We start from the raw sequence: 14998 nt of genomic DNA on the forward strand, positions 1-14998 counted from the left end.
CAGATAGACCCATATAACTCTCTAATAACTTTACAGAAACAAAGGAACCTCCACCATATTACACCTGGGTTTCACCTGGCAGTATTGCAGACTGGGGTTTTGTTCTCCTTAACAGATGGAACAGACTTCATAAAATGCTTGGGCCTGGATCAGTCCTCACCTTCACCCAAATCAGACAGCTGCACACATGGTAGAAAACTATATAAAAAAAAAACTTTATAAAAAAAAACTTTATAAAAATAGATACAGCCTCTCTCATAGTCTCCAACAAAACAAGAAGACTCACTGAAATCAGAAGAGCAGAGATCTTCCCAGCTGGAAAAAGAATTCCTAGGGAATAGTAACTATGCTCCATTAATAGTAACAGCAAAAATACACTTAGGACTGGGACCTGGGCCCCATTTGTACATTTTAGCCACCTGGCAACTTCCGACAAGGTATAGCTGTCACTTAGACAAAGAGAGAACATTAAAAAAACAAACTAATTATAGTAATAAAATGTTCAAATTGTAAATTGGGTTGTATTTTGCGGTCTTGTCCTGCATTGTACAAATCTGAAAATATCCCTTGCGGACCTGCCGTAAATCTCATATCATTACTATATATATAGATATACACATACACAATAATAATTTAAAATTGCCACCCCTTAATTCTCTCCAAAAAATGGAGGACTTTGTTATTTATTAAAGTATAAACTTTCAGAACACACCCTATAAACGTAGCAGCTCTCCTCTGGCTTTCCTTACAAATCCAAGTAGCACGGGTAGTCTGGTGGCCCAACAAGGAGTAATGTAGGGTAATGTAAAGTAGGGTAAAGTAAGTTGGCACATACTTTGCCACTCAAGGCCAAAGCTCACAGCACAATGGTAGTGTGTTTGCCCCTTATGACTTAAAGCTGCACACGCCCAGAATTCACCTATTCAGCATCTGGTGGGGAGCAATACCTCTGGAATTTTTAATAAAATGCCAGGCTGCTGCTGCCTATCTCTGGATTAAATTTATTCCCATAATGATTTGATATTTAAATGTGGGTGGTGGTAGTGCTGATGATTTATTTCCTCCCCACAAATCATTTCAATTGAACCGCCCATAATACCACTTGCATGCTTTATGGGAAAAGCATGGAAACATGGTCACAAGTATAGAACACGCTATAAAGAATCTCATTAAAAAAAACAGCCTTCAAGGTTGTAATGCATAGGTATAGGACTGCAAGTAGGAACAAAATAATATATACCCTAAACCTTCTCTGTTGATGTGGCCAACAATAAAATATTTTGGTGATAATTCCACATGCTAGAGGTGGTCACAGAGAACTTCCAACTGAACCTTGATCCCTCGTACTCCTAGTCTAGAAGCAGACTTTGTGCAGCAGATACAATTGATTGTGACCCGCAGTCTGTGAAATCATTACTCCATTACTATAATTTCATATTTAGAAAACATCAACACATTCTGCAGATATGTACAATAATAGGGTCTATATCAAACATTTAATTGACCTCAAAATATAGGTAATAAGGATAAGGAAATTATGAATTATGTGAATTTTAAAATAATAAACCAAAATGATTTTTATTTCTGACATTGGATTAAAGAAAATCTTAAATCTTGTTTTGCCATTTTCTCCGTGCCAGATAGTGGTATAAATACAGTATGTGTAATAATATCATGTGTAATATGACGTATTGCTAAGCAAACTATCTCTGCACAAAGCTAAAAATAACTCTTTGCTCATCCTACATGTGTGGTTCTGTTGTCCTGCCAGTAGGATGACCGTTATCTTTATTTGTGGGATTGAAGCATCTGACAATCAAATCACCATGAAGGAATTGCTTTGTGGGTGATTTTGGGCATATTCACACCTGGGTAGTAACCCATATCACTGATCATCTTTTTTCATCCAGCTACAGATAGAACAATGAGAGGAAAAAATTGGTTTTCATGGGATACTGCCCAGGTGAAAATTTGAGAAATGAGCCCCATGAGTCTGGAGCAAACAGAACTACTCAGAACTTCTGCTTATAAAAATTCAGTATGCATTTGACTGGAGAACAGAGTTCAGTAGAAGGAAAACTGAAACTGGAGTCACCCTGCAAGAAGTGGATATAACCAGGTCTTGGTAACCTTCAGATGTTGTTGTTGTATTATATCTCCCACCCCTCCAACCCAACCCACCAAAGTTTTGCATACCCTACACCAACAAAATAAATATACCAAGATAAACCAAAAAAAAATAATATATTACCACTATATAAGGAAGAATGAAAAGTTACTCAAGACATCATCAGTGTCTCCCAAACCACTAGAATTTTTACCAATTTATTAAAATAAATATCATCCCCATTCCGAGACAGAGAGTGTGTGTGTGTGTGTGTGTGTGTGTGTGTGTGTGTGAAGATGTGTGGCCTTTGTATAACCACTTAGTTAGAAGATATCTGTGATGGATATGTGCACACCTTGGGACAGAACATTGTGATGGATTGTGGGACAGCCCTGATTTCCATAGCAGGTGGTGCAAAGGGATACGAAGATCCCAGACGCTGTACTGCACGTGCAGCAGGAGGTAGCAGTAGATATGGTGTGCCAGGCTCTTGCCTCTTTAGCTCCACCACCAGTTCAAGTAAGGACATTCTTAACTAAGCATTTTTTTCAAACCAGAACACAATCAGGATATTGCCAGTGAGAACCTAAGCTGGATCAGTTACCAAATTATGATCATATACATTTGTAAGCCACCATACCACATAAAGGTAAACCCCATATGGTGGGGCATTGGTTTCAGCCATGTCAGTAGACACATATCCCAAGAAATGCTACCATGCAGGGAAGTGCCAGCCTTTGAATACTATGAGAAGAGTTAAATAATTAGGTAGCACCATATAGGGTTTACCTTGACGTGGTATGGTGGCTTGCCAATTTTATGATCATAACTAAAAAAAAACCTGTTTTTGTAAATACAGTACATGCACTTACATAGAAACTAGATTACTTATGAGACAGGGGACCAAGGAATGTGCTTTGATCAATCCCCTCTCATTTTTGCAAGATTGCGTGCTGGGCACAAGGGAAGAACTACAGACTGAATTTCACTATGACAGTTTCAAATGGCCAAGTAGAATTCTTTAATGCGAAGGTCTGTCAGGATGGAAATATCTTATAAATCAAACTTTACATGAAGGTTATGGATATTTAGCATCCTAACAAGAAACATTGCATTCCCTGTACAGCAAAAATAGATGGACTCCCTTAAATGCTGGACGTCTGTACTATCTTGCCAAGATCACTTCTTAAAAAGGGTAAAATTAGGTTTAATGAATCAATAAGATATGCCATTTATTAACAATTTCAGTTATTAAGTGTTTGATAAAGAAATTGCATGTATATTAATATGGAACATGAGCCCAATTTATAAAAAAAAAAAAAGTTGGAAGTTGTAAAAATATGGGCTGCAGTTTGGGATCCCAGCTATGCTTTTAAAATTATTGGCGCTGTTCTCACTTATGGGCAGATTTACTAACCGGTGAAAATTCGCCAGCGTCCACTTCGCAACTTGGGCAACACTTCGCGGAGTTTCATCGTGGGCGCCAAACTCTGGCAACTTTTCACTATCGTTACTTCGGCAATGCGAGCATTTGATAGTGAAGACGCACTAGCATTCATTTCTGCTTAGCGCAACTTCGCTAGAGACCTTGCACTCAGGTCAATTTGCATAGGGTGGGTAAGTTGCATGAACGTCTTTATGTTAAATGTTGGTGCATGTACTTACAAATTGCACTTTTTAAAACACATGTTCAGGGAACTTTAATAAAGACAATAGAGTTGTAATAATGCCCTACACATGTGCCCACTGTATAGTTAATGTTCCATAAGTTAGAAAACGTATGGGGGAAACCGGTTACCAAATTAAAAAAATTTTAGGACTTTTGCAGCCTATCACTCTGAAATAAGTAAACGACGCCAGCGTTTTTTGAACTTTGATGCTTTTTCCACTCACATAATATGATGTAAGTAATAGAGGATTGAAGAAGATCTATGCAATCCAGTGCACTTCTGCAAGTCTGGTAAAAGAGGTAACGTTCAGTAAAATCTGCATTTTAGTGAATTTGCAGAGTAAATTGTCGTCTGGTGATCGAGTGCAAATGACCGCTAGCGCCTGTCTCTTTCTCTAGTGAATTGTCGTCTGCACCCGTTAAATTGGTGATATCCCTGTGGACGGTAACACTAGCGAATTGCCACTTCGCCCATTAATAAATCTGCCCCTTAGTGTTTATATGTACTACCAAGACTATTAACAGTGCATTGAATAGTAAACTGCACAAAAAACTCCTGCCAACTTGCTACATACTTAATATATATAATAGATAATTATATTTCAAAAGAACAGACATTTAAATTCTAAATCTTTGGGAACATAAAAATCCACAGTTTGTAACCTTTAGTTATCCCAGCGATCTTCACCCTCTAACATGATTTAACAAATGTAGTCTGTGTTGGTACTCATCAATTCATGCTGAAAACAGAACCATTATATAGCTCTGCCTCCAGCCGTATTCATGTATTGCATTATCATGTTGTATCTGATCTTGTAACAACTGAGTCAATAAAGATTACCTAGCTCTTGGAATGAAGACACACTGCTCAGCTTTAATGTGACCTCTTCATTATTGAACTGCCTTAATGGAATTGGTTGCTGAGCCATATTAGTAAGAAACCAAAAACATAGGACTGGTAGTAAACAGCTTTTTTTTTTTTGTCTTTTGCCATTGTAACCTCCTGGTGTGATAACTGCCAGAATAAGTAGAAATGTACAAATGTTTACATGGGAGAACAGTGATCAATATTAAGGTTATTTTGGTTGTTTTCTGTACAAAACAGTTCCCTAAACATATCTTGGTGTGCCAGATTTTCTATGAAAGAGGCAAGCATCCACAGACATGGGAAAAGGAGAAAGTGCATTGCCATTTACCCTTGTTCAAAATAAATGTCTTTGCCAAGTCCAAACCTTAGTCCTGTGTGGAAGAGCTGAGCTCAACCAGCCCATGGTTTCTCTTAAGTTAGGGCACAAAAAAGTCCAGTTAAACAGAGAAAGTCAGACAAAAGCCTGATCCCAGCAGCTTATCATTGGGAAGCCTTAGCAGCTTTCTCCTGCTGACGAAGAAGTTTCTTCTTTCGCTTCCTCCGCACTTGAGCATCCCTCTTATTTTGTATAGTCTCCTGAATGTGCTCCTTGAATTTCTTCTTCTGCTTCTTTATTTTCTCAAGTTCTGCCTTCCGTTTAGCTTCCAGATCAGGGTCCTGTTGGGAAAAAAGAATTGCAGTTTCACTTCATGAAATTTCCATTGAACGTCTGGCCAGGAAATAGTATGGGGTCCAAGCATCTTACCTTTCCTTCCAGGATAAGCTGTTTCCTCTTGTTTATCTCTTTTTTCTCATCAAAGTCTGTACATTCAAGTTTCTGAAAAAGAAACCTACCATTACTGACACTCAATAGAATAGAAATGTTGCGGTTTTCTGCCAGGGTTTTGGTTTTTTTTAAACACATTTAAAAAAAATATAATATTCACTCACTATTTCACATTCCCGTCGGGCCACGTTCACCTGGGTTAAAATTTTCAGCACCTCATTCTCCTTCACTTTAAACTCCTCGAGTTTCATATCTAGAAGAAGTTGCAAAATGTCACCTTATATAATGTTGATTTGTTTTATTTTATATTCTCACAAGCTAGCAAGCTACTCATGGAAATGAGTACATCAATGAGACTTAAAAGTTATTAATTATGCATATCTCCATAACTGGGACAAAAATAATTAAAAAAAAATGTATTAATGCAATAAACTTTTACAGACTTCCTATGGACCTATTGTTATTTTGTCTTGTGGATCACTAGGGGGCACATTCTGCTTGTTGTGATGTGAGATATATAATTGTTTGCTTGGTTCAGTTTCGGGAGAGAAGAAACAAAAATGAGTGAATGGGGGGAAGGAAAAGGGGAGAGCCACAAAGGTAAGCCATAAAGCTATGTTAAAAAAAATAAATAAATAAATAATAATAATAATAATAAAGCAGCCCTTTCCATCTAGTCGAGGCTGCACTGAACTGTTAGCAAACAGAATTGTTTTGGTAAAAATTGTGGAAATTGTAGTAGTTTGTCATCAAAAACTTACTGATTTGCCCTTCAATTGCATGTACCAGGTGAATATCATACTGAGTGACTAACGTTATTGCCATTCCATTTCTTCCTGAAAATGAGAGAAAAGTTAACAATGTCAACGATGCTTCCTTCTCTTGCTTGTTCATAAAAAGGGATTCTCGCAATCACATACATTTTATGTAAATATAAAATCCATCTTTTGCCAAAACATTATTTTCTTCCTCTATCTTTTGTTCCCTAAGGTCCTGTCACTTTTTGCTGTGCCTCTTTGAAGACCTTAGTGTCCTAGTTTCTGAGACATTTAGAAAAATCTTCTTTTCTTTAATAAAGATGTAGTTCACCTTTACGTAAACTTTTAAAATCTTTTTTGAATTGCCAGTTCTTTTAACTTTCCAATTTTCAAATTTTTCTTTGATTGTCTATCTCTTCTGAGTTTCCAGCATTCAAATTGGGGTCACTGACCCCACAAACAAAAGACTATTGCTCTACGACGCTAAAATTGTATCTATTTAGTTACTTTTTATTACTTATTTTTCTATTCAGTCCCTCCCATTTATATTCCAAATCTTACATTAAAACCACTGCTTAGTTGCTAGGGTAATTTGGTCCCAGCAACCAGATCGCTGCTGAAATTTCAAACTGAAAAGCTACTGAACAAATAGCTTAGCAAATGAAAAAACACAAAAAATTTAAAATTAAATCCAATCGAAAATTTCCTCAATAAATGCTGAAAGTTAATTTAAAGGGGTGGTTCACCTTTAAGTTAGCTTTTTGTATGTTATAGAATGGTCGATACTATGCAACTTGTCATTATTTATATTTTTTTATAGTTTTTGAATTATTTGCCTCCTTCTTCTGACTCTTTCCAGCTTTCAAATGGGGACCCCTTCCAAAAAACAAATGCTCTGTAAGACTACATACTTTTTGTTATTGCTTCTTTTTATTATTCATCCTTCTATTCAGGTCTCTCCTATCCATACTCCAGTATGATATTCAAATTAATGCATGGTTGCTAGGGTACTATGGACCCTAGCAACAAGAATCCGGAAACTGCAAACTGGAGTGCTGCTGAATAAAAAGCTAAATAACTCAAAAACCACAAATAATAAAAAATGAAAACCAATTGCAAATTGTTTCAGAATATCCCTCTCCACATTATACTAAAATGTAACTCAAAGGTAAACAACCCCTCTAAAGGTGAACAAGAAGGAAGAACAGGAAGGCAAATAACTAATGAACCATAAAACAAGGATGCATGAAGACCAACTGAAAAGTGGCTGTTGCAAAAAAGTAAATCTCTATTTGCTGTTTATTCCATAACTCATATGCTTATTAATGATATAACATTAAAAAAACTAACATTTTTCTAAAATTAACAAAAGAAACATGTATTATAAGCTCTTTACCTGCTCTTGCTGTGCGACCCACCCGGTGAATGTAGATTTTGGGCAGACCGGGGGTATTGTGGTTGATTACAACCTGGACAGTAGGTATATCCAGGCCCCTGTTGGCAGAAAGCAAAATCAAAAAAAACAGACAGAACAAAACTGTGGAATCTTACACAGTAACTAAATGTTAAGCTTAACCTCAGTCTAGAGCTATGGGCAGCATGGTGTATTGGTGTTTAGCAACTATGACTTGCTGCAATGGCACAGAATGGACATTAGAAGTTGTGCCCATGTTTCTGTGGGTTTCCTTTGGGTAATTATTTCGTCACATCTTCCAAACAGATACTGAGAGGTTAACTGGCACAGGGATATACATGCAATTCATTAACAAATCCTGTAGTGCTGCCAAATTTATGCTGGTGCTATATAAATAAATGTTGTTAAAGGTACAGTAATACCAAAACAAAATTGTTTTAAAGTAATTCAGATATGATGTACTATTGCTAGCATTGGAAAAGTTAAGTGTTTGAAACCATAGTTTATATAAATAAGCTACTGTCTAGCTATGGGGGCAGCCAGAGATTCAAGCTAAAAAAGGAGACAGGCTACTTAGCAGATAACATAAGCTCTATAGTGGTATAGAATGGGATTCTCTAGAGTGCATCTGTTATCTGCTATGTTACCTGTGCTTTAAATGGCTACACAGCAGCTTGCTTATATAAATTATTGTAGTGTTTCTAAGACAAACACACCAATTGTACCAGTGCAGGGAAACATTACATTATATTTTAGTTACTTTAAAACAATTAAATGTTTGGTGTTGCTGTTCCTTTAATAATTAGTTTTGTGCCAGGTAAGCAATATAACTGCAGAATTCTATTTGACCTCTTTACCACAAATACAGTATTATCTAGCACATCAGTAAATGTTTGGTGTTACACAAACAAGCACAAGTGAGAGTTTAAAAAACTGTTATCATGACTGATGTTGCTTTCTCACCTAGCTGCCACGTCCGTTGCAATAAGAATCTTGAAAACACTTGACTTGAACTTGGCAAGAGCAGCAAATCTTTGCTTCTGGAGAGAGGACATAACAGGAAATTGTATTCATTAATTCTGTTAACCTTACCAAATTTACCATAGTGAAAAAAAAATCAAAGGTAGTAAACCTCTAGGGCTGAATTTGTGATCTCTTTACGAGTGTTTAGATTAAGGATACTAGGATTGTTTGAGGACACAACATATAGAAAGGTGAAGGCATATACTTTACCTGTTTCATCATGGAGTGCAGAGCAACAGATGGGAAGCTGAATTCACGTAACATCATATTAAGAATTTGGCAGGTTCTAAAAGAGAAAACCCTCCAGTTAATACTAGTATGTCCACTGTGCTAGCCCTTTGCCACCCTCACACATCATCTTAATCTCCTAAACTTGAAAAATAACCCTCCTATGTGTGATTTCAAAGTACATACAGCACACTGTAGAACCTTGCTGTCCCTCAGTCTTCAGTTATCCACTCATGCACAAGCACTGCATGGTTGCCAGTGATCCACTGGATCGCATTTCCTAACATATATTTGCCCAGGTGCAGTAACCAACAGCAAAACAATCAGTAAGTAACTTATTAAAGGAACAGAAAGCATAAAAATATGAAAGTGTTTTAAAGTAACAAAAATATAAAGCAGTTTTGCCCTGCACTGGTAAAACTGGTGTGTTTGATTCAGAAACACTACTATTGTTTATATAAATAAGCTGCTGTGTAGCAATGGGGGCAGTCATTCAAAGGAGAAAAAACTCAGGTTACACAGCAGATAGCAGATAAGTCCTATAGAACATAATGTTATCTGTTATCCACTATTTATCCTGTGCTATACAGCCTTTTTTCAATTTCCACCATTGCTACACAGCAGCTTGTTAATATGAACTATAGTAGTGTTTCTGAAGCAAACACATCAGTTTTACCAGTGTAGGGCAACACTACATGATAGATATTTTCATTACTTTAAAACACCTACATTTTTTGGAGTTACTGTTTCTTTAATCTCCCATGGGATGAATAATGAATGCAAATCACTGATTGCTTACTACAGTGTGCAAATCTATTCAGTGTTAAATCAGCCACACTGTCTGCTGCTCTCACATAGAAAGATACACAGCTTTGCTTTATTCACACATCCAGCTCTTACTTGCAAGTGTTAGTGAAGATCATGATCGACCAATCTTCATGTTCATCCTGAAACTTCTGAATCAGATACACCAAATAGGCATCCTTAACCTTCTCAGGCACTAGGATATATCGCTGGTCTAACTGCTCCACTGTTCTTACCCTGGAGGAGTAAGAGATGGTGAGCCAAAACCCCCCATTGATTCAATACAAAACAATAATGTTTATTAACATGGAAAGATAGCAGAGAACACCTGAATCTAAAAGCTTTAGTTCTATGATCCATAAAATGCAATAGAATGCAGTAAGATTATCCACGTCGTTTCCTGATGCAGTATGTCAATTTTGTACTTTCCTTGGAAAGAAGAGAATTGGTGGGTTTGTTTGTGTCTCAGATGATTAAAACGGGCCATAGACACAAAGATAAAGTCGTATGAAGGTTTGTACGATTTTCGACTGTGTGTGGATCGTCCGGTCATTTTTCGTAAGATGGCTGTTGTTTGTTTAGTCGAGTGAACAGGTTAATGATAATTTCTTTGACTGTATACTGGGACTACAATTATAACTTACTCTGAGGTGGACTCCCAAAAGAAGGGCTTGTTCATGGCAACAGTTTTCAGCTCCTGCAGGGTGTCTGTAAGGGTTGCACTGAATAACAGGGTCTGGCGTTGTGCAGGGACAGCTTCAAGTATAACCTGCAAATCCTGGGTGAAATCTGTGCAGCCTTGCTCTAGCAGCCGATCAGCCTCATCCATCACCTAGAACAGTCAACATATTCTGTGATAAGAGACATAAAAATATTTGCCAGCAGATAAAACCTGATCTCTGCAGAGAAAGATCAAGCAAATAAGCTTGGCTAGATGGTATTTGTCACAAAGAGCACATAATGCATTGCCTTAATAAAACATGCCAACTTGGCCACTCCAGACCAAGCCGGCAGCTTACTTGCCTGTGTATGGGGCCCTACAACAAGTCTGCCCTACAGATACCTGGCCAAAAATCTGGCAAATCTCTAATGGGCAGGTTTGAAAATCCCATAAGTGAAGGATGTCATCTGCAATGCTGGTGTAGTCCTTGCCCAACATATCCCTGTAGAGTATGATTCAATTGTGGGTGTCCATTTAACTAATCATAAAGCCTTTTCTTACCAAGAAACGAATCTTCTTGATGCTGAAAGTGTTTGAACTCCGGATGTGATCAGCCAACCGGCCTGGTGTGGCTATTACAATATGTGGCTTCCTGGACAACTCCAGAGCTTGTGCGACCATATCTGTACAAGGAGGAATTAGAGCTAATGGGCAAACCACCACTAATAATAATAATAATAATAATAATAATAATAATAAAATATAAAAAGAAGTGATTAATGATTTGGTCCATTGATTATCAACATAATTCTTCCAGCTATTGCTCAACTACAACTCTCATATCTCATGATCTCCTTTGGCAGTTGTGGGATGCTGGCTTAAGTGTTCTGCCATATATATGTTCTATCCCATATTCTGCTCAACATAAGAAAAGTCGCTGGCTTGTGGTAGTTATGTTAAAACACAAGTGTATAAAAAACTAATAGGACATTGCTCCAAAAAAATCACATAGTAATCAGTTCAAAAGATTGTTCCTACTCTAGCAAACATGCATATCAAATCACTGGTAAATTATGGAATATGTTTCAAATATTCGTGGAATTTATGACAGCTGCAAACTACACATAGGTGTGTCACCTACTATATCGTTTTCTTTTCTTTTATAGATTACTTCCTTCTTGGACCTTATTTAAAGTCATCACTATTTATTTATAGATTTTTTTTTTTTTACAACTGGACAAGCCAGGATACATACCCATTCCACCAATTATAATGCAATCCTTCAAGCCCAGTGGTTTCCCTAGGACCCGAAATTGCTCTGCAATCTGATATGCGAGTTCTCTGAGAAAATAATAATAAAAAATCTTAGAAAATGAAGTATGAGGAATGTTCCTGTAAATGTTTCTCTCTTCCACCCCTCCTTTTAATCTTTATGTTTAACATTTTTGTCATTGTGGCCAGATTTTGTGTTTGATGCCAAATTAGATGCAACATTTTAATCCATTGCTAAAGGAGGAGTAAACTAATGTGAAAATTAAATTAATGTCTAGACGATTCACAGAATCTATGAATTCTGACAAATGCCAGAGGGGCTGCTGTAAGAAGCCATAGACAATCACTTTTTTTTTTTTAAATTCAAGTTTATTGAACAGGTTATACATGGAGGCGGTACATGCAGTAGGTTAATGCAAGACTTAGATCATCACAGCAGGGTCACATTCAATTGTCAAAAGTCACACTTGAAAATATGAAAACAGCTGCATTATCCTCACTATGCCTCTCAACAAGATCGACTGCATGGACCTCCAACAGTGCACATTAGTTATAAATTAGTTTTTATCTTTTTATAAACCAATCAAAGGAAGGGAGAGGAAAAGCTAAAAAGAATTAACCAGGTGTATGTTTTGGCTACAGTGATATCCAAAGTAAAATAGGTCTACAGATTACATGGGTCCCACACTTTCTCGAATTTCTTCAGGCAACCAGATCTGATATAAATTAGAGGGATTATCCGATTAACTTGGTGTTGCCAAAAGGCTAGGGTTGGTGGTTTGTGGGTTATCCAGTGCAGGACAATGCACTTCTTTGCTAGTGTAAAGAGGATTGCTAATAACGTTCTTAAAGCTTAATGTCAAGTCCTCTACCTGGTTGAGGGGCATGGCTGTGGGAGACAATCAATATTTAGTGGGCTGGGGAGGTGCTGTTTGGGCCCCTGTGCAATTGAAATGCCAGGGCCTATTTTGAATCTCTGGTTAGGCCTGCACAACTGTTTTAAGCTTTACAATACTGAGCACCATATTATTGCTAGTTTCTTTGTATATAGGCTACCTAGTAACAAATGCATTCAAGTGTTCTTTGGAGATACACCCATTAAATTCAGATTTTTACATTTCCTCCCTCTTGGAAAAATATGTTCCTGGTAGCCCTGTGCTCTGAAACCTGTGAGAGTACATTTTTATTGATATTTGGTACGACTTATATTATGGTCGTGTTCTACTAGTCTCTCACTGGAATTTTTATATTTAAGATTGAAATACAAGAAGTGGGTTGAAGAAATCCAACTGCAACAGTTATGTATGAATGATAATGTTGCATACTATGTTTATATGATATACATAAAGTTTATTTGATCTAAACTGATCTTTACTTTGGTGCATTTCCATAGCTGACCATTAGATGGCAATATTCTGTAAGTTTACATGTTTTCAATGTGCCAGTACACATGATGGAGCCGACACACTTGTTGGTTGTGTTTAAATTGTGATTTGGGTTATGTGCACTCTTGACTAAGCACGTGATGAACGATTTATGGATCCAAAATATGGCCACTACACAATAAATTCAAGTAAAAATACATTATAGTCTGAAATTTTCAGGGGACCAGAAAAAAATGGTGGAAAATCCAGGATAATGTAAAATCAGGGAAATGTATTATATATTTGTGGGATGACCAAAATGAGGAAAATTAGAAAAACCATAAAATCATGGTATATACCAGTGATCCCCAACCAGTAGCTCGTGAGCAACATGTTGCTCTCCAACCCCTTGGATGTTGCTCTCAGTGGCCTCAAAGCAGGTGCTTATTTTTGAATTCCAGGCTTGGAAGCAAGTTTTAATTGCATAAAAACTAAGTATAGTGCCAAGTAAAGCCCCTTGTAGGCTGCCGGTCCACACAGGGGCTACCAAATAGCCAATCACAGCACTTATTTGTCACCCCAAGGGACTTTTTCATGCTTGTGTTGCTCTCCAACTCTTTTTATATTTGAATGTGGCTCACAGGTAAAAAAAGGTTGGGGACCCCTGGTATATACAAATGAGGTTTTACTGTATATGGTGCTCTGGCGTAAAAACTTGTTCCTGATATGTGAAGCTTGGAAAGGCTGGATGGGGGTATTAAAGTAACAGTAACAGAAAAAAAATGAAAATGTTTTAAATGAACAACAATATAATGTACCGTCACCATTCACTTGTAAAAATGTATGTGTTTGCTTCAGAAACGTTGCTGTGCAGCTATGCGGGCAGCCATTCAAGCACAGGATACATAATAGTTAACAGATAAGTACTATCGAATCAGATTGTATACCACATAGCTTATCCGTTATCTGCAGTGTATCTTGTCCCTTTTCCAGCCTGAATGGCTGCCCCCATGGCCACCTAGCAGCTTGTTTATATAAACTGTAGGCCCGGGCCTAGGGCGGCGTAAAAATAGGGACGGCATGCCGCCCAGCCACTTACCGGGGGGGGGGGGAAACAGCCCAGGTACCCGCTACTAAATCCGGAGTTGCCTGAACCAAACATACCAGTTTTACCAGTGCAGCACAACACTACACTATATTTTACGTTACTTATTTTTACATTACACTTATTTTTTGGTGTTACTGATTGTCTAAAAAGATTTACCCAGAAAAAACCGAGGGAAAGTATCACCTTAGTATTGCAACAGCATCTGTACTCACCGAGTTGGTGTCAGAACCAGACAGAATATTCCAAAGGGATCCTCAGAGAGTTTTTGGAGAATAGGCAGCACAAAGGCGGCTGTTTTTCCACTGCCAGTCTTTGCACATCCCATGCAGTCTCGGCCTAAGAGGACAGCAACTTTATGAGTTCGCAAGAAAATACAACAAAAGTTTTGTGGAGAAGGCAATTGATAGATGACCTTAAAATGCATCAACCTTTTTGAGGAACAACATTTTTGTGAATGGAATTGATGTAGGAGCAGAACTATAGACAATATATTTAAAATAGGTGGTAACTGGGGGGCCCAGGGGGTATAGGGGACACAGTGACTGACTGACAGATCAATATATGTCAATTAAATCTTATCCACGAATATTAAGGTGCCCTAAAATGATTTTGCTGTGTAGCCCAGTAATTTATAATACTGATGGTACTTCTCTAAAAAAGAAATATCAATTTACCTTTTGATCAGGAATATAAACAGCATGGCGATGACTTCTAACTAACACTAAGTAATATGACTGGCTCACGCTAAATCTTCAACCTTAAAAAGAATCGTATTCATTTAATCGCTCTTACCTTCCAAGATCGGCGGGATGCAATTCTCCTGTACAGGACTAGGCTTTAATATGCCCAGTTGGCTGCACTGATCGATAAGCCAGGAAGACAACCCCAGGCTCGAAAACCCTTCCATCTTGACACGCGTTATAGCCACTAATAGCACATTCCGGCGCACAACCTAT

At 37.6% G+C, this 14998-nt stretch overlaps 1 protein-coding gene across 1 annotated transcript; it reads right to left on the reverse strand.

Annotated features, from left to right (window-relative positions):
• Nucleotides 1-4644: 4644 nt before the first annotated feature.
• On the reverse strand, nt 4645-14994 carry ddx49.S (DEAD-box helicase 49 S homeolog). The gene is made up of 13 exons (XM_018239865.2): nt 14835-14994; nt 14255-14378; nt 11554-11639; nt 10860-10981; nt 10282-10469; nt 9734-9874; nt 8816-8891; nt 8546-8622; nt 7565-7662; nt 6172-6246; nt 5575-5663; nt 5390-5461; nt 4645-5301 (listed from the first exon to the last, which is right to left on the reverse strand). The coding sequence occupies exons 1-13, from the start codon at nt 14947-14949 to the stop codon at nt 5125-5127; spliced, it is 1440 nt and encodes a 479-aa protein (XP_018095354.1). The 5' UTR covers nt 14950-14994; the 3' UTR covers nt 4645-5124.
• Nucleotides 14995-14998: the final 4 nt, after the last annotated feature.

This window comes from Xenopus laevis, chromosome 1S (assembly GCF_017654675.1).
Source record: "Xenopus laevis strain J_2021 chromosome 1S, Xenopus_laevis_v10.1, whole genome shotgun sequence".
In the NCBI taxonomy this organism is placed as follows: Eukaryota; Metazoa; Chordata; class Amphibia; order Anura; family Pipidae; genus Xenopus; species Xenopus laevis.